The 23,323-nt window shown below is 50.0% G+C and overlaps 1 protein-coding gene across 4 annotated transcripts in view; it reads left to right on the top strand.

Moving 5' to 3' along the window:
* Nucleotides 1–638: 638 nt before the first annotated feature.
* Nucleotides 639–23,323, top strand: part of HK2 (hexokinase 2) — a 63,140-nt gene continuing 40,455 nt past the window's right edge. The window contains exons 1-3 of one of the 4 annotated variants that reach the window (XM_010975591.3): nucleotides 639–831; nucleotides 925–1,169; nucleotides 19,260–19,422. In XM_010975591.3, the coding sequence (XP_010973893.1) occupies nucleotides 1,107–1,169; nucleotides 19,260–19,422 (226 nt within the window). In that variant the 5' untranslated portion in view covers nucleotides 639–831; nucleotides 925–1,106. Of the gene's footprint in view, nucleotides 1,170–1,964; nucleotides 2,094–19,259; nucleotides 19,423–23,323 lie in introns of those variants that run through there. The other 3 variants (XM_031467360.2, XM_031467361.2, XM_064494345.1) reach the window with 3 other exon arrangements.

Here is a 23,323-nt window from a genome sequence, read left to right as displayed (position 1 = left end):
TGTGATTTTGGGCAAGTCTCTTAACGGCCCCGTGCCTCAGTTTCCTCATCTGTAAAACGAGGTTAGTAAACCCCACAACCGTTCAGTTTTGTGATGCACGGCACAAAGTAAGCAGTGGCTGCAGCGGCTCACTTTGCATCAGTATTACGCGGACGTGTTGAGCCACAATAGGTGAGAACTAAGATGCTTCAGAAATGTGACCCAGGAGCGCGCAGGGGGTGGGTGGGGGGTGTTGCAGGAGGCGCTCATATGACCCCAAGGTGCCAGAAGGTGTTTCTCTCCCGGCCCAGGGCGTATGCTGGTCCGGTGACCCGTCTTTCCAGTAGCCTCACGCCCCGGGTCTGTGATCACGCGCCCCCCACCCATAGCTGAGCCTGACGCGGCGGTGGCTCATGCGCCTTTCCGCCCCAGCCTCTTGCCACGGACCACACGTCTCATCCTCGCCTCCTGGCCCCGCCCCCCGCCCCAGGCGCGCCCCTCCAGTTTGCCGGCTCGGGTGTCTGAGCAGCCGCGCCCGCGGGCCGTGCGCGCTGACTGGCTGCGCCTAGGCGGCGGGCGGCCCGTGGGCGCACACACCCTCCTCGCGCAGCCAATGGGCGTGCGCGCGTCACTGACCAGGAGGCCCGCGAGCCGGCAACCCCTCAATAAGCCACATTGTTGCTCGAAACTCCAGCGCAGGAGTCCCGGGCCGCCGCTAGCACAGCCGTGTCACCAAGCCGGGGAGATCCGCGGGCGAGAGCAGCGCGTGTGTGAGCCAGAGAGGTCCCACTGCCCTAGTAGAGTTGGGCCGTGATTCTTCTCAAGTTGAGCCTTAGGGATCTTGTGGCTGAAGTTAGTATCTTGTCAGTGGGGCATCCCAGCACGTCGCCGGGAGTGATTCCTGGGCTCCTTCCAGTAGTTGTGACTACCAAAACCTCTTTTTAGAGACCCAGGACCCTCCAGCCGGGCGCGCCATCGTGTGCCTTCTTTGTGTGCCTGCCGGACTCACCGCTCCCGGCCGGGCTGCCAAGCCCGGGTACAAAGCGGTCTAGCCGCGCGGCCCACCACCTCCGCACGCGCTCCAAGCCTTGGTTTTCCAACTTCGCGCCGTCGGGACGCGCGGCACGATGATTGCCTCTCATCTGCTTGCCTACTTCTTTACGGAGCTCAACCATGACCAAGTGCAGAAGGTAAGTAAGCCACGGGCGGGGTGGCTGGCTCGTCTTGCCTTGTCCCCGGACCTCTCTCTGGGGTCCCGGCCGGCTGGGGCTCTCCTCCTCGACCCAGCGGGGCCCTGCTTCCTCCTCATTCCGGGCCGAAGACTCGGAAAAAGTCAGGAGGGCTGGGATACTCCCGGGCTCGAGGAGCCACGTCCGCTAGGCACTGGCAGGCTTGTGCGCGCGTGCGAGGCGCCGGGGCTCGCGCACCGCGCGGCTCCCTCCCTCCCGGCCACCCTGCGCGCGCTCGCTTTTTTTTTTTCTTCTCTCGGAGGGGCGGGCCACCCGGCACGTAGTCTTAGACTGCCGGGCCCACGTGGGAGGAGTCCCCCTTCCCCTGCCGGAGTTCCGGCGAGAGCACGTGGGGAGAGTCGTAGCTGAGTGGGGGGAGGCTTTGCGGCCGCACAGGTCTGTTCCGGGGCCCGACCGCGCTAAGGGATCGCGTTTTGGGGACCTTCGACTCGCCCCCAGCTTTCGTGACGGCCTTGCGGAGCTGGGCTTGGGGAGAAGACGGCACGTGAAGAGGCTGGGAAAGGGGTAGAGGAACTCCGCCCGCCGCGCCCCTTCCCCGGAACTGAGGCACCCGGAACTGAGGCTCCGTGAGGGGTGTACACCACTCCCCGCCCCAGCGGGGTGCCTCGGGACCCCCCCCAACCCTGAGTACCCCCCCAAGCCAGGCCCCAAGTCGGGGGCGGACTTTCGGATGTTACTTTTGGTGCTCCTAAAAGTTACCCCGCGAGGGCCTCTCCCCCTGCCCCCCACACACTTTGCCGTCTTCCTGGAGATTTTTGTCGTTCTGAAAACGAGCTTTTTCCTGCCCTCGGCCGGGACCTGTCTGCCCACTTCCCTCTCAGCAGCCCCCGAAGCCCCAGCTGGCGCTTCGGCCAGATCGTTTACGTAAGACAAAGCCTCTGGCCCTGCCGGGGAGACTTGTCCCCGTGCCTCCGGGTATGGGGCTGGGGGGTGGGGCTAGGCTGCGCTCCAGGCGCTCTCTGGGGAGAATTGTGTTTCTGAAATGCTCGGGATTTCGAGACTGGGTCCTGGCCCTGGGGCTCTGCTGGGACTTGAGAAGAGGGGATGGGCTGGGGCGAGGGTGGGAGGGGTGTCCAAATCTGTGAGTCAGTGACGGAGCGTTGCTCAATTACATGCTTGAAATTTCTGTGTCCTAGTGGGAACACATTTTTGGGAAAATGTCTTGACGTTATCTTTCTATGGGGCTACCTGCTCATACTCCCATCCTAGGGATCCTGAGAGCAAAGGAGAGGATGGTGGGTTATCATCACTGTGTTTTCGGAGCCATGGCAAATGAAACCCCCAATAAAGCATTATATTCCCTAGCTTCAGACTGGAGTGGGGAGCAGAGACCGGCTGGTTTACCCACGTAAATTTACAAACTCTGCTTATAAACCTCTGTTATCTCTCTAACTTATTCCTGGGATGTGGCTCCGCTCAGCACTTTTAATTCAGCTTATTCAAGAACGTGTGAGCCGTCAGGATCTTGACAATTTCTTTTGTCTTCTTTGCCCAAGAAGTGAGTTAACCCTTGTGGAAGATTGTCATCTCTTGGCCAGTCCTAGAATACAAAGCTGGAGGATCATTAATCCAAGGAAAGTCTTCTCAGTTGGGTGACCACTGCCCCTGGACATTTAAATTTACTCTCCCCCAGACCAGAGGATGGAGGTTAGAACTGAAACTGTGGAGCTGTACCACCTTCCTGGCCTGGAATAGTCGGGGTCGTCTCTTTAGTCCCAGATTGAAAAGGGAGTTAGCCAGATTCTGCAGAAATGAATTGTAATCTCAGTTCTGTGGTTTATGAACCTCAGGAGCCTGAGCAAGTCACTTTGCTTCTTTGGACCAGCGATTTCTTTTTGTAAAACAGGGATGATAACAGAAAACTTCTCCACTTTAAAGAGTTGTGACAATGAAGCACAGCAATGTGAAAAATGTCTTACAGTCTTCTCTACCCTTGCCATCTACCTTTCAGCCCGTGAAACGTCTCAGGGACACTTGGATGTATTTCCTCTAAATTACCAGTGGGGGCGGAATTGAGTCAGGCCTTAACTCTGCAGGTGTCAGAACCCGAGATTTAGCCTCCCTGCTTAAGTGAGCAAAGCTGTTTGATTACAGCTGCAATTATTAGGAAGAAGGAAGAGAATCAGAGAGGATGTTTTAGAAGCATCTTTTAAAGTTGCTGATGGAAGGAAGAATTAGGAGAGAAGGTTGAAGCTTGAGTTTTAGAGTCTTGAAAATGCCTTGATTTGGACTCTCCTGAAATCCCCATCATTTTACACGTTGTGGGTTGTAGTCTGATGCACGGAAAGCTTAGGTTCGCCTGCCCAGAACATAGACAAGCCCCCAGTGTTTTGGGCTATTAGGAGGAGGAGAAGTGTTACTTGCTCACTTTTGCTGACTGACCCTTTGAAACTCAAAAGCAAACACATAAGCATCTACCGTGTACCAGGTAGTTTTAAGCTCTTTATATATGTTAGCTCGTTAACACTGACAGCAGCTCCACGAAGTAGGCACTATTATTATAATCGGTATCCCTGTTTTACTGGTAAGGGATTGAGGCACACAGTGACTTGTTTGAGGTCACTAGCTTTTTTTTTTTTTCCTTCTGTTTGTAAGAGCTGGGAATTGAAGCTAGGCAGTTGGGCTCCAGCAGCCCATACTCTTGACCACACCCGCCTGCCTCTGGGACCATTAGTGGGCTCATCCTGGCCTGAGTCTGCGTACACTCTTGGCTGCTGGCAGCTCCCTCACCCAGCGTGTCCAGAAATGCAATTACCTCTTCTCTTGGTTTAGATTAGTGGCACCAGTAGCCTCTGTCTGATGGGAGCCAGGGACTCATTTAACTGACTTTCCTTTCTGATTGCTACATCTTTGTCAGCTGGTCTCTGGGTTACTTCAGAGGCCTCCTAGTGTTTGTTGCCAGTCTCTTTCTGGAGCCAGACTAGATCATTTCAGAAGGCTTTTGTGCATGCTGAATGCACCCCTGACCCCCCAGCCCCCACCTCAGCCTCAGCTTCCTTAGCTTCATTCCCCAAAGACTGGACTTGCAGGTCCTTTGAGTGTCATGCCTGTTCACACTGGGTGCTTTTGCCCTGTTGTGGCGTTTGTGTTGTTCCATCGGACTCACTGGAGTTGATAGTTTCAGGGCAGGGAGAATCCTGCCTGTTCACCTGTGTAGCCAGTTTGTGGCCACTGGTGTGGTACTCAGTGAGTGCAAGAAGGAATGGGGTGGAGGGGACCTTCCTGGAAAAAAGAGGCTGAGAAAGGGCTGCAGGAGGTGGAGGAGGGTGAGAGGCAGCTGCGGGCTAGTACTGGGCTGAAGCGGTGGGTGGATAGGTGGACCCCTGGAGGGAAAGACTGAGCTATTCATCAAAGCCTGAGGCTGATCTTGAGGGGAAAGGAAAGGGGAGAGAGAGACAGGGAGAGAGGAGTATTTCCTGTTCCCCATCAATCAAGGCTTTTTGTCCTATCTATGGAGAGTTAGCAGATTCTTTTTATTAATCAAGGTATAATTAATACATAAGATACAGGATTTTTATCTCTTAGGAGTGAGAATCAGGGTTTCCCATAGAAATGAAATGAAGTATATACAGGCCTTCCTTTAGCCACTGACAAAATTATTTTAAAGCGCATTGACTGGTGACGTGCAGTCTTAGAATATAGATAGCTCATTTAGGTGAGGGGTAGCTTTCAGCTCTGGACTTAATGAGGAGGGGGCGAGTATCTTGGAAGCAGAAAGATTCATCAGAGCCCCCAAGATTCAAGGTGAGAGTTTAATGTTTTCTGAGAACCTACTGTGGGTACAAGGCCCTGTAGATACTATGTGGGAAACTGAAAGTGAGGAACCTTTCAGTTGTCTGGTGAGACGAGGCTCCACCAGTAGCTACTTCACAGCCACTAAAGGGTGGCGTATAGCGTCTCCAGGCCGTGGCCATCATTCCCACGGGATGGGGAGTTGGGGACCTCAAGAGAGACTTGATTGATATTTTTGGAGCACCTACTATGTGCCATTAATCTTCAGATACAGATGAAAGTATGTAAGGAAACAGCTGATTAAAACCTTAATCAGGTTATATTTGGCTGAGTTAATAAACATTGACTGGTACAATTTGTCTCATTTATTCACCCTGTAACCTAATACTTAGTATCCGAATACTGTCCCTTCCCTGCTCAAAAGACACTTGATGGTAGCAGGAATATTTTGTAGCTTTTACAGATGATCCATTTATTTTAAGTTGTCAAGCATCTCTTTCAGAGAGCGCCAAGAAGCCCTTTTTTCTTTACCCCTGAATGAATTAAAATTCTCTTTGAGGCTCCTCAGACAAAGCCAAAAGGTTTTGTTGGTTTTTTTTAAACATCACTTTTCAATGTCGAACTTTTCTAGTGCCCAGAGGAGTCTGAGGGCAGCTAGGAGCTCTTTCCCAGGGGCGGGGAACAAAACAACACGAATCACAACAGTTTTTTCCAAATCCAGCAGCCAGAGTAAGGAGATCGGATGAACTGAAAGAACTCAGGAACCCCAGAAAACTGGCTTCCTTTGTTCAGTAACTTCCAGTTTAAAAGATGACTCTTAATAACCAGTTCCTCTTTATCATGGGTTGAGTTTTGCAGTCAAATGCTCTACCACTGAGCTGTACCCCCCATGAAGTCGGCAAGTTTGGTTTGTTTTCCGACACTGTGTGTTGTCTGTCCTGGCCTTTCCAAAGCAGTGGAAATGGAGGTGTGGCACGTCAAATCACAGAGTTCATTGGCTGCGACTTAATACCTCACACCGTGGATCACAGGTGGCCGCGTCGGCTTTGTAATAAAGCAGGTCTCTCAACCTCAGTGCTAGTGACGTTTTTGGCTGGATAATCTTGTGAGGGGCTCTCCCAGCCTGTCATAAACAGCAAGAGTTTTACCCTATTCCAATCTAAAGGGGCAAAGCCTGTTCCTTTTTTTTTTTTTTTTTTTAACTATACCTTTAGAGCAGTAGTTTTTAAACTATTAAGTGATTTGTCACCCCAAGTGGACTTTGGTGATGTCTGGGGACCTTTTTAATTGTCACAGGCAGGTGGGTGAAGATGTGTCATCGTACTTAGTAAGAAGAGTCAAGAAATGATGCTAAAACATCCTATGATGCTCAGGACAGGCCTCCCCCAACCTCCCCCACAAAAGACTTCTTTGGCCCCAAATATCTCTAGGTTGAGAAATTGCATCAAAAGAACATAGTCTTTAAGGGGGGCTGTCCTGAGCATATATGTATGAATATGACTAAGATATGCTGTACCCTGGAAATTGATACAACATCGTAAACTGACTATACTTCAATTAAAAAAAAAGATAAGGTTAACACAGATGGAAGGCTAAAAAACAAAAGCAACAAAACAGCAAACAAGAACAGAGGCTATCCAAGGGAGGGTATAGCGCCAAGTGGTAGAGCGCATGCTTCGCATGCACAAGGTCCTGGGTTCAATCCCCAGCACCGCCATTGAAAAACTAACTAACTAAATAAACACAATTACCCCCCACCCCCCAAAAAAAACCCCAGCTATCCCCTGCTTCAGTGTTATACTGTGTCACTAATGGTCATACAGCTAAAGTAGTGGCTGCGGCCAGGGCCATGGTTCCTAGTGCTCAGTGTGCCATGTCATGGGACAGTCATGGTGGGAAGTGGCCTTTTCCAAAAGTTGACTGTAAGGTGAGATCTGCAGACCACAATAGTTAGCAGATGTCCATGACCCCAGGCGCTGCAGCGTGGGTTACTGGGGTTCCTGTGTCTGTCCTCAGGGCAAGGTGAGCCCTCCAGGAAGCCAGTGGGAGAGAAGTTTGCTGCCCAGGAGAATCTCACCCTGGCTGTTGTTGGGGTTTCCCTGGAGGCGGGGCATCTGTCAGGCTTCTGAACAAGGCAGGCATGGGAGCGAAAGAGGGCTGTTGATACCCATGAGGGCCAGTCCAGCATCACTGGGAGGGGCTGTGTGGTGAGATACAGAGCCAGGCTCCCTGGGGTTGATCCTGGCTCACCACAAACCAGCTCTATGAACTTGGGTCAGTTATTTAACCTCTCTAGGCCTCAGTTTCTTCCTCTTGTAAAACAGAGAGTAGTAACACCTTAACAGTGTCATTGTAAGGATTCAAGAGAGATTGAGTGCGAATCTCTTAGAGCTCAGCCTGATCCACACTGTGTCCCCGATATTAGTACGCACTCTCAGATGCCCTACTGCACTCTCCATCTGGGTGGGAGCAGAAGGGGCCCTGCTTCCTTTCTCCCAGTGGCTTTTAGGGCATATGGGTTCTGGCTCATTTATGCTCTCTGATGTCAGATTAGAGCAGAGGACAGGGAGGGCAGAAGGAAGGAACGTTCCTAAAGCTGAGGCATAAAGAAGCATCTTCACTGCCCCTTCCAACTTCTACACCCTTCTCTTTCCTGCGCATAGGAGACCCATCTCACTTGCTTTCCTTCTGGTCCTCGGTAGGCAGCATCCCCACTGGGTGGGTGGGTGGCGGGGGGTCTCTGGGATGCCTTGGCCATTCTGGCGCACCTCAGGTTGAAGTGACCTCCCTAGGGGTATCACGAGAGACCCAGCTGTACTGAATAATCCCAGCATTCGTTCAACCCCTCTTCAGTGCAGAGACCGAGTTCCCTCCCTGTCGGTACCTCCCCTGCAGGGCAGAGTCCCTGAGGCTCCGAGGACGGTTGCTGAGGCCACTTATGCTGGAGTTGGCCAGTGCTGGGTGCCTGGCCTCTGGCTTCCCACTGGGGAAACTGCTTACAGTGCCCTGTGCTGTTGAGTCATAGGACCAGGTCATGGTAGGTTTCAGTCCCACTGACCCCTAGGGACTCAGTCGTTCCTACATTCTTTTGGCACATTGGGTGGAGAGAGGGCCCCTGACCATCTTGGGTCTCAGCTGAGAGCTCATTGCCTCTCAAACACCCTAGGCTGTCCAGTGTGGTCCCTTCTGACCCTGGGGTGCCCGGGGTTCTTGACGAAGCCCGAGAGGACTGTATGGAACCCACGCTCTACCTCTCCCCAACCCTGGGCAGCCTGTAGTCTTGTCCAAACCCAGTTGGGAGTCCTGGCCATGTTCCTGTGGCGGCCGGAGCTAGACAGTCTCGGTTTCCCTGAAGTGCTGGCCTCTTTTGTCGGGGGGTGGGGTGATGCTTTTGCACTAGGTGTGTGTGGATCTCTGAGCATTTCCCTTATAGTCCTTCTCTGGATGGACCTGGTCTTGCAGTTGACCCAGAGAGTGAGTCAGGCCTGAGAAACGTGGCTCTGGGAGGCCTTGCCCCCCCCCCCCCCCCCCCGGCCGCTTCCTGCCTCTTTTCACCCTCAGCTCCGCAGCCCTGCTTTGGAGGCCAGGCCAGAGACATGGTCCATTTTCTTGGAAGGCCTCCTTCCCAGCCTCCAACCTCGGACCTCTCAGTATTGCCTGACTAAGGAAGGAAGCCAGATAGGCCATTGGACGGTCTGAAGCTGCCCCTTTTCCTTTTTCCCATTTGAGGGGCTTTCTTCTGCTTCCTCTCAAATTTTCCCGTCTCAAAGCCTTCCAGTGAAGCCTTCCAGCCATGTCCCAGGAATTTCCCCCTCGATTTCCCAAAAGTCTTAAAATAACAAACGTGTGCAGCACGTACTACGTGCCAGGCTTTGTCCTTGAACTCTGCGGCAACTTGGGTGTGGTCAGGCAGCCCTCTGGGGTGGGCATCATCGTTACCGAGTATTCACATGAAGGCCGCAAGGCCCAGAAAGGGACCATCCTGGCTCCAGGGCAAGCCAGAATTCAAAGCCAGGCGGTCTGATGCCAGAGCCCAGGCCCTTGGCCCCAGCAGGGGGCTGCCTGGGACTACTGGGCATGGCCCAGGGTTTTTCAGTTTCATGAGGTTATGAGTCAGGTGTCAGGGACTTTTGGGATCATCTAATCCAAACCCCTCATTCTGTAGGTGAGGAAACCAAGTGCCAGGTACTAAGGGACCAGCCAGGAACCCCATCCTATTTCCTTCAGCGTCATTTGCACAGCACGAGCTCTCTTCTCACCGTTCGGGTGTGGGCTCCCCAAGAATGACCACAGGATTTGGTCTGTGGCCTGTACCGAAGGTGACTCTATAATTTAGTGTCCAAACTGGGCCACTTTTAAAAATAATAGGGGACACTATTAACAGTTATGCTGTTCCCACACTAGACTGAGATTGTCCTGGGCAAACTGGGACATATGGTTGCCCTGCTTCTGCTGGGTGTGGTTGTGGGGGGGTCGGAGTGGGGCAGACTGGGAAGGTCTGGGGCCAGATGTAGTGCAAAGGAACAGACCCACGGGGATTTGGTCCAGCAGAGAAGAGCTGGGGGGTTCAGATGCCCCTGTGGGGTAAGAGGCTTGGTGGCAGACTCTGGAGCCTGGCATGGGCGTCGCAAAGATGAAGTTGGGAACATGTAGTCGGTGCCTTTAGTCCTCTGGGACCCATGAAGGCAGGAGACACAAGTGTCAAAAGTATGTCAGCATCACTGGCTGGGAATTTGGGGAAGGATTTGGGGAGAGGCCATCTGTACGGGGGCCCTGAAGGGCAAATGGGAGTTAGGCCAGATAAGACCATTCCAGGCACAGGGTCAACAAATATACTCGTTTCTAACCTTTTCAAGACAAAAACTTCTCAGGATTGTATTGATGTCTCTGATTTTTTATTATTATTTTTATTTTTTGTTGGGGGGAGGTAATTAGGTTCACTTGTTTATTTAGTTTTAGAGGAGATATTGGGGATTGAACCCAGGACCTCATGAATGCTAGAAATGCACTTTACCACGTGAGCTATATCTTCCCCGCCTTGATGTGTCTGATTTAATGCTTGTATTTTTATCATAGTGAAAGAAACTGCTTACCCTTTGGCCTCACCACCTTCAGTCTGTAGTTACTTGTTGACATATTAGCCTCCCACCGATACACTGTGCACCTTGCAAGTTGAGATTAGGGTCCCTTCAGCGCCTGGCCCTGGCACAGCCCACTCAGTGCTCAGTCAGTCCGTGCGGGTAAATGAACTGCTCCGGGGTCCCGTCCATCTGGCATATAATTATGCCTTTGCTGTGATGCCCCACATTCAGAGTGTAGGAGCGTCCTGGGACGTCCCAAATGCCCATCTCCTGGACATCTCCTGGCAGGTGCTTACAGACTGTCTGGCTGTAACTTGAGGCAGCTGAGACCAAGAACTAGAAGAACAGGAAACCCTGTGACTCACTGTGCAACAGGATCCTGGAGGAGTGGCCTTTGAGCCTCCTCCGCCAGCGCCACACTCACCCTGCTGCTCCAGGCGTGTGGGTGGCAGGTGCGTCAGGGCTGGAATCTCCCTGAGGTGGTCTGGTGGCCCCAGCGCGGGTCCACCTTGTCTCTTCTGAAGAAAGTATTGTGGCAGACCTGAAACTTTTGGTTAACTGTGTTTCAGAGGACAGGAGCCTTAAGGAATCCAGGATCTGCTGTCTTTCCCTCCCTAACTCATCCTTTTTTCTTTTTCTTTTTCTTTTTTTTAATTTTAATGTATTTATCAGAAACATCTGGGCTTGGCTTGGCAACTTGACAGGATAAACTTGCTGCCCTGTGCACAGCCTTGGTCCTCCCAGGAGGGGTCTGTGAAGGCATTATTATTAATGAGGTCACTGACAGCAGTTGCCTAGCTTTTCTGGGGTGGGCATATGTATGCCCCAGATGAGGGCGCTCAGTTGGCCACTGGATGTTTTGGGTCCTGCCAGGGACTTGACCTATGGTTTGGGGAGGCGTCTTTAAGCCTTGGTTTCCTTGACAAAAGATTTGCAGTAAGGGCATAATTCAATCAGTTGATCTGTTTGGAGTCTAGAAGAAGCTAAAAGTCAGGAATTAGCTAGTGTTCATCCAGCACCTCCTGGAGAGAAGGTTTTCTAGGTACTAAATCAGAAATAACCTAAGACGGGAGAAGGAAGTCCAGCAGAGCAGCAGTGTGCCTCAGGCTGTCCCGGAGCCCTAGGCGCTGACACCTACATGTGTGGGGAACTGCTTTCTTATCACTTAGGATTTGATTTGGTCACTTGAATCCCCGCTTCTACCAAGAGGCTGTGTCCTCACACACAGGAATGACTGATGGGCAGTTGCTCCGTCACGTCTTACTTATTTTCTGTCTCCCTAGTGAAAGGATTAGGTGATATGGTTCAGCTTTCATTAAAAAGATTTCTAGAATAAGAGGCTTGGAACAGGCAGGGGTGATTATCAAAAAACTGATCGCATTGAAGTTGACAGCAGAGTGTTGAGCTTCCTGACAGTCAAGGCAAAAAGGGCAGCTCTTGAGTCAGTTTTAATTTCATTGGCCTGTAGCAGGAAGCTCAGTGATTCTGGGCAACCAGACTTTCTCCTGACCCTGCAGAGAATTGGCTGGTCAGTGAACAACATAGCAACTTTACACAGTGGAGTCATCTTGATGATTCTTCCTTCCTGTGACCCCTTGATTAAAGGTGATAGGATTAAATCACCCGAACACGAAGACATTGCAATAGGGTGCTAACGCAGTGTAGTGAGGTGAGTAACTTTCTGGTCCTAAAATTCATAACCTCCGAATCTTGGGCTGGCCCACACCTTCTTTTCACATGATCTCCCTACTGCCTCCAGGTCAACAGATACCCGCCAACGTGTATGTTGGTTATTTATGTGTGTATATTCTTAGCCCGGAAACAATCCCGCCTGAGTGCCCAGTCTCACGGGCCACTTCCTCAGACACCTGTGACACCCCATGGGCTGCTTTGCAATGTGACTGCCCTTATTATCCACTAACACCCATCCCTCCAGTCATTTCAGAGTTGTTTATTGGGTCTATAATGAGTTCAGTTCTGTGCTATCTTGTAAAGTTCTAGAAAACAGGATTCTTGACTTTTTTTAAAAATTAAAAAAAAGTGTATGTATATATTTTGTTCTATATATGTATTATATATTTATATATGTGTATATAATTTTATATAATATAACTTGTATGTATGCTGCATATTTTATTCTATATTACCTATTTTATTCAATACATGTATTCTATGTATATATAGTATATAATTATATATGACATATTATTTGTATATATCTTATATATGATGTATGTATGTGTGTGTATAAATATATACAGGGTCAACTGTATATATTTTCAAAGTGTACAATTCATGGCATTAAGTATATTCAGATTGTTGTGCCAGTGTCACTGCTATCCACCTCCAGAAATCATTTCTTTTTAAATTATGTTTCTGTACACTCTAGCACTTTGTGTATAATTGGTTTTCAACAAAGGCTATAAAATGAGAGAAGCTGGGGTCACAGCCGTGGTCAGGGGTTCAGGAGCTGAATGTTAGAAATCTTACAGATTTAGATGTTGAGATTTAAGGTTTCTTCTCTGCTTTCTTTTGAGACCTCTTAAGGTATTCAAAGTAGGAATTGCTAACACTTTACATAACACACTGTCAAAGTTGGAATATTGCTCTTTTCTGGATGTAAATCATTCTATCAGGACCATTTTCCCACTGGGGCCTGATAGGGTGGCCTCAGCATCCAGGAAGTGGCCACTAGCCATTCAGCTGAAACTGGCCTGCAAATTGACACAGGCCCTCCGGGAGGCTTGGGCGCAGACTGTCATTTGCTGTTACTGATAATGGAGTAAGATGTCTGGGTGATCCAGATTCTGGTCTCAACTATGTGACCTTGGTCAAGGGTGTGCTGCCTTGACCTCAGTTTCTCTGTGACTTCTTTCTGGCTCTCACCTCCTGGCCTTCCCTTTCTGGCCTTCCTCATACCTGGATGGGGCTGTGTCTGCCACACCTGGGTCACTGCACACTTTGAAGCAGAGGCTCTTCTCGCTTCCTTCTTTGTATCGTTGCTATGACGCAGTTTTTCCTCTTTTTAGTGCTGGTCTGGAGGAAAATGTGGGCACTTAAGAAGGAGATGGGCTTTCCGTCTGGGGTGTTATTTCATAAAGAGTCTGGGGTTAATTTCTCTTTAGAACAGCTCTGGCCTCTACCCACAATTCTGTAGAGGAGGCAGGATGTTGGACCTGTGTGTTATGGGAAGAAAGAAACTGATAAGAATTGTCCAGTGAGGAAGTTCTCATCTCAAGATTGCTCAACAGATGTGTCAAAACTACTGTCCCTTTCTCACGCCCTTGCCTCCAGGCAGGCAAGTGGCCTTCCCTCACCTCACTCAGGCTTTGCCTCTGGAATGCCCCCTCCTTTCCTTCTTTCTTCCTGACAGAGATTTAAAGAGAAGCAGCCCCGCGTGGTAGGCCACACGCCCACTACAGAAAGAGATGGAACAATTTGGGGCAAGAGCCCCTGTTTTGCTTACCCTGAATGTGACTGAGTAGGGTTAAGAAATGTCCCTGATCCTCTGAGGGTGCCACGTGGCAGAGGGGAGTCTAGGAGAAAAAGAGGAAAAGAAACAGAAGGAGAGGGTTAAGTAGATGGAGGGCTTCACCCTGTCAGCTCATTTACGCCAGTGACCCTGTTGTGAGGGTTATTCATCCCATTTTACAGGGAGGAAACTGACACAGGCCCAGTTTTACACACCTGCACAAATACTAGAGCCAGGATTTGAACACTGATTCTTCTGATGCCACAGCCTTTATTTCACCACAACCTGCTACGAAATAAGGGTTGGCCTGAATGATTCTGCTTTGATAGTTTCCAACAACTTAAATCTGTTTCCACCAAGTATAGGGTTTCTATTTCCAACTCCCAGCACCCAGGTTCGATACTGGATGATTCCACACTTAGCCTAACACCTTAACTAATGACTCAAAGACCCCAGGCAGGAAGTGGTACAAATGACCCTTAGGCAGTGTTGATTGAACACTGAACACAGCCCATCATTATCACATTTTTGGAGTGGTGGATACCAGCCCGAGGAGAGGGGAAGATGTTTGCACACACACAGACAGACCTAAAGCTGTCAGTTTGGTTAGTCTGGAAAGGATCTCTGGAATTCTTAATGTGTCATGCAGCCAAGTTTGGGAGCTCTTATTCCAAGTGGCAGAATGGAGACTAGACAGAAGTTACCCACAAGTAGATTGATCTCAGATTGAGGAAAATCTTTCTAACAGCTAGGGTTGACCAACAGTAGGTGCTAACCAACTTAGAGAAGTAGTGAGCCTATCATGCTTGGAAGCATTCAAACCTGGGCCCTGTGACTGTTGGGGTGCGAGAGACAAACTAGACCAACACAAATGCTGTCTGGGTTCCGTGGGGGCTCTCATTACTCGAGGGCCTCTCTAGGGGTTAGTATTTTTTCAGTTGTAGTCCTCCTGGGCCCTGTAACATTTGCTGTCTCCTAAATGACATTGACCTGTGGCCTTGGGCCTCGTGCTCTCTCCCTGTGGCTGTGCTGTGGGTGAAAGTTGGCAAGACTCTGCCAAGTGTATTTCGCTGTCTTTCCCATCCAGGAAAAAGGTCTTCATGTGGAGGCTGCTTCCTGTTTCTGACTTCTGCTTTCCTTGGCCACCCCTCACCCAGCAGTGCTGGCCAAGGCTGAGTGGGCCTCCAGGGGTGCGTTTAGGAAGCTGTAACATTAGGTGATTAATCATCCCTTCCTGAATGGACCTAATAAACTCAGGGTGGATACATCCTCACAGCCCAAAGAGGAGAAATTTGGGCCAACATGTTGCATTTTCACAGCTGTTCCATATCCTCTCTCTTAGTCTCATCTGATGGCCATCCCTGAGGTCATCCAAGAAACTACAGGGCAGAGAGTGGCTGCCTGCTCTAAGAGGGTCCCCAGGACAGGGGAGGGTAGTGGTCCCAAGGGTCTGGCTTTAGAGCCAGACACGCTTTGAATCCTGGCTCTTCACCTTACCACCAAGTGACATGCAAGACAGCGATGTAGAAATTTTACAAAAGAACAGTGGAAATCAAGTCAGTAAACCTATAGGGTCGTTCCTGGCTCCTTAATGGTCACCATCATCATTTTCATCTGTCACCGAACACTGAAAGATGGTTGTGATCTGTTGGGCAAAGGGCAACATGACTTGAGGAAGGGCTGATGGTTTAACTTGCTAGATTCTTTGAGGGTCAAGGGTGAGCAGTGTTGGCTGGATTTCCAGCAAGCCTGGTAGCGGCTTAAACATCAAAATTAAATTAAGAATGGCCGCGGTAGACCTGAAGATTGTCATTTTAAGTGAAATGGGCTGGAAAGAGAAAGAAAAATGCCATATGACATCATTTATATGAGGAAACTGAAAAATAGTAACAATAATAATAATAATACGGACATAATGAGCTACTTACCATTTATAACTGAGATGATTGATTTCTTGAATATGTGTCAGCACATCTGACTATCCTTTATGACTGGATCACCGCATTCTGTTGATTCTTATTTTGTGGTTGGCTTTATTCCTTTGATAACTATGTAAGTTTAAAAAGCTAAACTCTAATCTGTTCTTAGAAGCAATGATCAGTACCTATACGTAAACTAAAAAAAAGAAGTGCAGTGTATTGTATATATGCATTTACATGCAATATAATGTGTGTGTGCAGTCAAACTGTAATAATTCTACCTAATAAAACTGAAAAAGGGGAAAACAAACAAAAAAAAACCAAACCAAAAAAAAAAAAAAAAAGGTGGAATGGCTGCTATAGAATTGTGGCCACTCCACCTTTGCTTTTTTGAGCATGACCTCACACTCCCGGAGGTGACAGTGCAACCTCTTAACAGGGCAGTGTGGGCTGCGCTTTCCCACGCAGGCACTCTCTCTTGCTTCCTCTGCAACACCTGGAGCCGTCAGTGGAGGCAGGGTGAGGATGGCAGCGAGGCGTCCGCCCTCTCCTTTCTTGGGGAAAACAGGAATGTGGGAGCTCCAGCTTCGTCAGGAGTCAAATGGTGAATGTCCAGAGATATGTTTGCTGCCCTCTGACCTGCTGGGGCAGCCCCGCGGGCCACGCCCTCCACTGTTGGTCCCTCGTGTCTGTCTGGTGGGGTGACTGGATTAGAAGATGGCCTTTTCACGGATGCATCCTGCCTGAATGTGCTGTGCAGCACCACCTGGCCTGTACGGGCCCTGCTGTTCAACAGGAGGAGGGTATTCATCTAGCAGGGCGCACAGGAGCACAGAGGAGCCGGGCTGCCCGGCCCGGTCCTGGCTTGGCCTTTTGCGTTGTGTGGTCTTTGCATTTGCATTTGGGGCGCGTTGCCTTCCCCTCTTGGTAGAATGGAGGAGATGACATTACCTACCTCACAGGGCTCTTAGGAGGATTAAAAGAGTTAATGAAGTATATAGAACCTTGAGAACACGTTTTGCTAAAGGGTTTGCCGTTATTGCTACTGCCTATGAGGGCATCTCAGGCTGTACCTGGACGTGGGCTTGGCATTGGCCTCTGGTCTGGTGGCTGGGAATTTGTACGTGTGCAGTGAGATGGCGTAATTCATAATCTAGTGTCCCCGGTCCAGCCCATGCGTTGTTGGATCTGGAGCAGGAGGCCCCTGGGGTGATGAAAGTTACCCTGGGCCCAGAATCTGCAGAGGCTTGTCTCTCCCTGTACCAATAGGGAGAGGACTTGTCTCAGGCTGCACCCCTTCTTTTCCTAGGGAGCCTCCTATGTCATTGTGGGGGAAACCAGTTCTCTCAGAAGCATCCTGACTCCCCAGTAGTGTGACCCAGCATGGGGTGGGGGTTGGGGGGCTGGTGCCCACAGATCTGGGAGCCTGGGGCAGACAGTGGGCTCAAGGCACCTGAGATGCTAGGAGCCCGAAATCAGAAAGCAATGGGTGGTCAGATCCTTCCTGATTTAGACCAGTGGAGTCTATGGTAGCTCTTTAATAAATGCTGTCCACGAGGGAGTTTGGGGAAATTCTCATCTTTGCAAATTTACAACCCTGCGGGACAGGCCTGGCCCCTCCCTCTGCTGGCTGGGAACGGGGTGGAGAATTGGCCTTCGGCCTTCACACTTCTCTCCTGCTCTGTCCTTTCCCACAGGGGACGGCTGGCTGATTGACCACAGACTCTCCTTGGCCTTGCTTTCAGCTTTTTGCTCTAGATTCTGATCTTCCAACTTTGTGGATCTTAGAAGAATGATGAAAGATTAGAACTGGTCAGGATATTTGAAATGATCCAAGGAGGGCCAATCTCGTAATTCCTCAGAGGCAGAAACAAGCCCAAAGAGAGAGATGGACCCCAGACTCCATAGGCAGTTAGGATATAGCCTGGAAGAGAGAAGGTGTGAGTGAGGAGACCCTCCTCTCTCTCTCTTCCCTCCCCACCAAAGGAGGCCTATGGGTTTGTTCTTTTCTTAAAGGCTGAAACACGTTTTGCCGTTCCTCTGGAAATCCTAGGCTGCAAGTTTGGTTAAAAAAAATTCCAAGAAGAGCTGTCAAAAAGTGCTGGAAAATATAATAGGCTATTAATATGAATGAGAATGTTTGTCTGGGAAAGCTAATTGTAAAAGTTTCTGCTCCTTGGTCAGAGCTGGGCAAGGGACAGGTGGGCATTCACTCGTGTTTCGCACAGGAGTAAGAGTGGTCGTGGCCACACTTTGCCCTTGGGGATCCTGGAGTTTGGGAGCTGGGAAGGGCAAGGTCCCTTCTGGTTCCCCAGTTTGCCGACCAGGCTGGGAGGACCATGACCTTCAGACCTTGAGGGCACAGCTGTGACCTGGCTCAAGGGTCCTGATTCTCTTCCTCCCCTGCCGCGGCCAGCAGCCTCAACCTTTCCCGGACACTGCTGCTGAGAACAGAGATCCTGTGGAAACTTGCGTGCCTCCTGGATGGATTTCTACCCGACCTCTTCCTGACTGGAGGAAACTGGGAATATCCGTGGCCCAGGCAGATGACGGCTTTCAAGAAGCACACTGTCTGAGGGGACTCCTAATATTTCTCCTCCTGGCCTTATGTCTGGGAGGAGTTCCTGTAAATTTAGGTTGGAAACAAGAGAAACGAAGTAACTCAGGAGAGCTGAGCCAGCCTCTGAGGATGGGGGAGGTTGCTTTACCAAGTATGTAGAGCCTCTGCTGTGTGTCAGGCGCTGTGCCAGGCTCCAGGCATGCGCAGCTGAACAGGTGGTCACGGTTCTTGCCTTTGATGCTGAATGACTTGGACATTAATTAATTAATAAATAAATAAATATATATATATATATATATTTTTTTTTTTTTCCAACTGAGGATGGTGTTGTGAAGGAAAAAGTCTTGAGTTTTCAGAAAAACAGGGAGGCCTGATTGTTTTAGTGGGAGGATCAGAGAAGGCCTCCAGGGCGGGGAGGACTGGAGGGGTGGTAAGGGACCCACAGATGGAGAGCAGGCTCAGGAGCTGTGGGTCTGCGTGAACAGTCTTCTTGGCAGGAAAGGGCCAGTTGGGTGAGTTTCGGAGGACTGAACCGAGGATGGAGTCTGCACAAGGAGTGCAGAGGCACGCAGGAAGATTAAGAGTGGGAGAGGCCAGCTTATATAGGGCCTCAGAAGGATTTGCGGTTTGGTTGTAATGGGAAATCACTGAAAGCTTTTAGGGGAGTAGTGGAGTCTGTCTGGGGATGGAAATCTGGGATTGTGTAAGTCCAGGCAAGAGGCAATGGCCGAGGGAGACTAAGGCTGGCATGACTGGCTTTATGAGGTGTTGGGGAGGACCAGAGGTGATGGTCAGTAGCGCACCCCAGTTCCAGGGATGTTGTCACAGACATTTAAACTCATCCTTTCTGAAGAGAGCCCCCCTTTTCCCTAATATGCCTTTCCCCCAGTCTTTAGCACTCTCCAAAAATAAAAATGAGCCTTTGGGTGGGGGGAGGGTAATTAGATCTGTTTGTGTGTTTATTTATTTGATGGAGGTACTGGAGATTGAACCCAAGACCTCATGCATGCGAAGCTGTACCCTCCCCCACTAAAAAATGAGCCATTTTCTAATTTTAATTTTTAGTCATTTTTTAATTTTAATTTTTTGAAGGACAAAGTTCTGTCATAGATTCTGGTTAAATGATCTTTAACCTTCTGGACCTTCTGTACATACCAGGTTTTATTCTTTTGAAGAGCTAAGTGATGGTCCTTGACGTAGACGCATGCCGTAGTTCATTTAACGCAAACAACGTGAGGTCACTCCTCTCACTTCCCCCTCTTTCAGGTTGACCAGTATCTCTACCACATGCGGCTCTCTGATGAGACCCTCCTGGAGATTTCTAAGCGGTTCCGCAAGGAGATGGAGAAAGGGCTCGGAGCTACCACCCACCCCACGGCTTCAGTGAAAATGCTACCTACCTTTGTGAGGTCAACTCCAGATGGGACAGGTACCACCCCCGGGGATGGCTCTGGGTGCTCCATTGCTGGGGGAGGTTTGGGGGACTTTGTTCAGGGAACCAAAGAACTATATATATATATAGTTATTAGTGAGGGTTCTTTGGTTTCAAGCCTCAGAAGCCAACCTGGGCTAATTTAAGCACACAGAATTTACCAGAGGTCTGTGGGACAGGCTCAATAGGCAGGCTGGGAAAGCAGGCAGCCCTGGCCATCAAGGGAGAAGTCTATCTTTGTCAGTCCCCCCCCCCGCCCGGGGCGCTGCTGTCAGCCATTTGTCTCCCATCCGAGTGCTGAGAAAGGCTGCTTGGCTCAGTTTGGGATCTTACAGCTTCACTGAGATCACACACAGAGATGCTGATGAACGATGCCCCTAAGTCATGTCTGAGACAGCCACCGCCCTGGGCCATGGCGGTCACTCTTGGGCCCACCTAAGTGGCACATGCCACAGGCTTGCTGGAGAAACAGCGGGGTCCGCATGGTCCTGGATCGTTTCTTGAACCCCATGGGAAAAAAGAACCCAGATAAACTTGGGGGCATGTGAAGAGCCCGGGTGCCTGTTGAGTATTGAGGGCGCTGAAGCTGTGCAGCAGGAGTCCGTCAAGCTCTGTTAACCCCTTACTGGGAGATGAAATCTGCCTTTCCCGGTGCACCGCCCAGCCAGTGATCTGATCAAGCTGGAGAAAAGGCTCACGGTGGAGACTGAAGTTGGAAGCTGGGCTGGAGCTCCACCCAGGGGCCTTGTGTGCACGCCTCAAACATTGAGTCTCTCCTCAGGAAACACTGGGAGGTGTGTTGAGGGGTGTGATGGGCAGAAGTGTCTCGGTGATGTGCACCGTGAGCAGTTTATGCAGAGTGGAGGGGTGGCCGATGGGCGGCCGGTTTGAGGAGCGGCTGGGTGTCCGTTCCCACGTCGGGCACGGCCCTGGTGGAGTGTAGTGGGCAGGGACCGGAGAGGATTCCAATGTGATGCTGGGGCGTTGCGTCCAGCTGCCTGGGGGGTGCCAGCATCCTCAGAGAAGGGAACCCAACTAAGTTGTGCCAACACTTTCACACAGTTTGTTTCATTTAGTCCTCATAATGAGCCTCCTGTTTAGAGATGAGGTTACCTACGGGGGCCATGAGGGGTGAGAGGTGTGGGACAGCTCCTTAATGTAGAAGAAAGGGCCCAAGGGGCAGCCGCCAGGGCAGTGGAGGACCCAGGAAGCACAGAGCCTGAGAACCTGAGGGAGGGGAGCGCCAAGGAGCTCGCTGGTGCACCAGCTGCAGAGAAGCCCAGGGGACAGGGGTGTGGAAGGGACAGGGCTTGTTTGTGCACCACATGCCTTCGGCATTTCCATCACCTCTGTGTCCTTGAGGCTTACTCACCTGAGAGCCTCTGGGGACCTGGTTTGTCCAATAAGACTTTGTGCCTTTCCTGAAATCAGTAGGTACTTGCTGAAGACTTGGGACCCAGCACTGAGGGTGTGACCTCTGAGTGTGTGTCTCAGCCCTTCAGAGAGCTCCTCGAGGTGAGAGGCCCCCTCCAATTTTTGGGTATCCCTCTTATGCCCTCTAGAATGGCACGTTTACTATCCCTGCCCCTCCCTCCGCCTGGCATCCACACCCGCTTTTATTGTTTTTATTTGACATGCTGATAAATTTACTTGCTCCTTAAGGCCAGGGGCTTTGTCTTTATTTCAGGCACTAGTGCTAAGTGAGCACCCTGAATATTTCCTAAATATACATTATGGGCTTAAGGGCTTCTCTGAGCACTTCTGTGTAGTAACGCATTACTTTTCACAAAACCCCGTAAGCTAGGTACAAATTTTACTTTTTTTTTTTTTTTAAATAAAAGTAGATTTATTTAGAGAGATGTCCATGGGGTCGGAGGTGTGGGGGGGTGGTTAAAGTAAAGTAGGTACACACTCCACAGACAGAATGCAAGCCATCTCAGAAGACAAGGGAGAGAGAGAGAGAGAGACAGAGACTTTATGTATTTTTTTAGGTGAGGAGTTGGAAGCTTGGATGGTCACGTAACTTGCCTAAGGTCCCATAGCTAATGAGAAGCTGAGTCAGGATTCAAACTCATATATGCCAAGGGTCAGGTGTCAGAGATCGCACCGGATACGTTACGTGCGGATGTGCACTTGCCAGCCCATCCACTCAGCACCAGGGCACCCAGCGTGTGCGCAGCTGAAAGCTTTCGAAACGAGGCTGGAGTTGCGTGCCTGGTCTGTGCTATAGGCACGGTGAATCCGTTTGCTGGGGAGAATTAGGTGTGGGGCCAACTTTTTCTATTCTCATTGCCTTCCTGAGACTGGAGGCGTGGAGCCCTCCCTTGTCTCTGAGAATTGGCTCTGGTTGCTGTACTGTGGGGTCATTGAGTCTCTGGGTCTGGGCTCGCTTTCCACGCGGAAGCAGAGAGATTTTACCTGACTGTTGTGGTGCCCAGCCTGCCTCTTCACACCTTGGGTTCTACAGCGTGAATATTGCTGGTGCGTAAAAGCAACGCTGGGTGTCGGAATGCTTTCCTCATTTAAGCAGAGCTAGTGCCCTCTAGAGAGCCAGGGGCCAGACTGTATGAATTGTGGCCTCCAGCCCCTTTATTCCTCACTTGCGGGGGGGGGGGGGGGGGAGGTCCGTGGACCAGCTCCTCACCCAGGCCTCTGGGACTCAGCCATTCACTTTTGTAAAAGTAAGAGGTGGGTCCAGAAGTCCCGGTCGGTTCTACACATGTTCTAGCCTGTCAGTGTGTTTATGCACAAAGTTCCTTGAATTACCGTAATGAGGGAAAAAATCCTTAACGTCCCGGTGGACACCGGTCACTGGCTGTTGGTCAGTTAATGCAGAAAGCTGTCCTCTGCAACTCAACACAATGCATGAGAGAGCTTCATCTATGCTCATATTCTGTGAAATCATGTATATATGTGCATGTGCAGGTGTGTTAAGTCTCAAGGACCTGTATTGAGCTATTGTTAGTGGTTAGCCTAGGATGTGAGGTTGGCAATAACTAGTTACGTTGCGACTACGTGTATGTGATAACTCAGCCATTCTACTGCCGACTATACCTTGCACAAATCCCCATATGAACTGGAGGAGAAATGGCCAAGAATGTTCACAGCAGTGCTGCTTATAATGACAGTATCTTGGGGACAGTTTAGGGACCGTCCATGTGATGGGATACTATACGGCACAGAAATGACTGTGTATACATATGGATACATCTGAAAAACATTTGAGTGAGAAATTGCAAAAGGGCAAGTACCTCGTAGTAGTTGAATGTAAATTAAAAAAATCCCTCAATAATGCTGTTCATCACTCATGGACATGCACGCATCCTAAAATTATTAGGATATAAACTGGAAAATCAGCACAGGATAAATGACAGGGGTTGTTTCTGGAGGGAAAGAGAGGAAATGGAACTGGAGACGGGAACATGAGGGAACGTGATAAAAGTGGTCAACATCAGGTCCTTCTGGCTTGTATTTTGTTAGTTGGGGCTGTGAATTACGGAATGTGGCCATGGGAACCAGTGATTCTTCAACCAGATAAAGCCTGTCAAAAATGCAAATTCTCCTTTATTATTGGCACCCGGTAAGGTGCTGAGAGTGAGCAGCTGTGTGCAGGGACAGCTGCCTTTCCCCTTGGATGTGGTCACGTGCCCGCTGGTGAGGCTTGGCTCGTGCACCTGCTTGGGGCCGAGGCCACAGTCTGGGCACTGTTGCTGCTACTGGTGACTGTGCTTCTTGCGCCCCCATTCCTTTCCAGCATTACTTTTTTTTTTTTTTTTTAATTAAATTGGTTTTTTTCTTTTTTGGAGGGCAGGTAATTAGGTTTACTTATTTATTTATTTTTTAGAGGCGTTACTAGGGATTGAACCCAGGACCTCGTGCATGTTAAGCATGTACTCTG

The sequence above is a fragment of the Camelus dromedarius genome, chromosome 15 (genome assembly GCF_036321535.1).
Source record: "Camelus dromedarius isolate mCamDro1 chromosome 15, mCamDro1.pat, whole genome shotgun sequence".
NCBI classification, from domain to species: domain Eukaryota; kingdom Metazoa; phylum Chordata; class Mammalia; order Artiodactyla; family Camelidae; genus Camelus; species Camelus dromedarius.
This window is presented reverse-complemented; position numbering and strand designations above follow the sequence as displayed.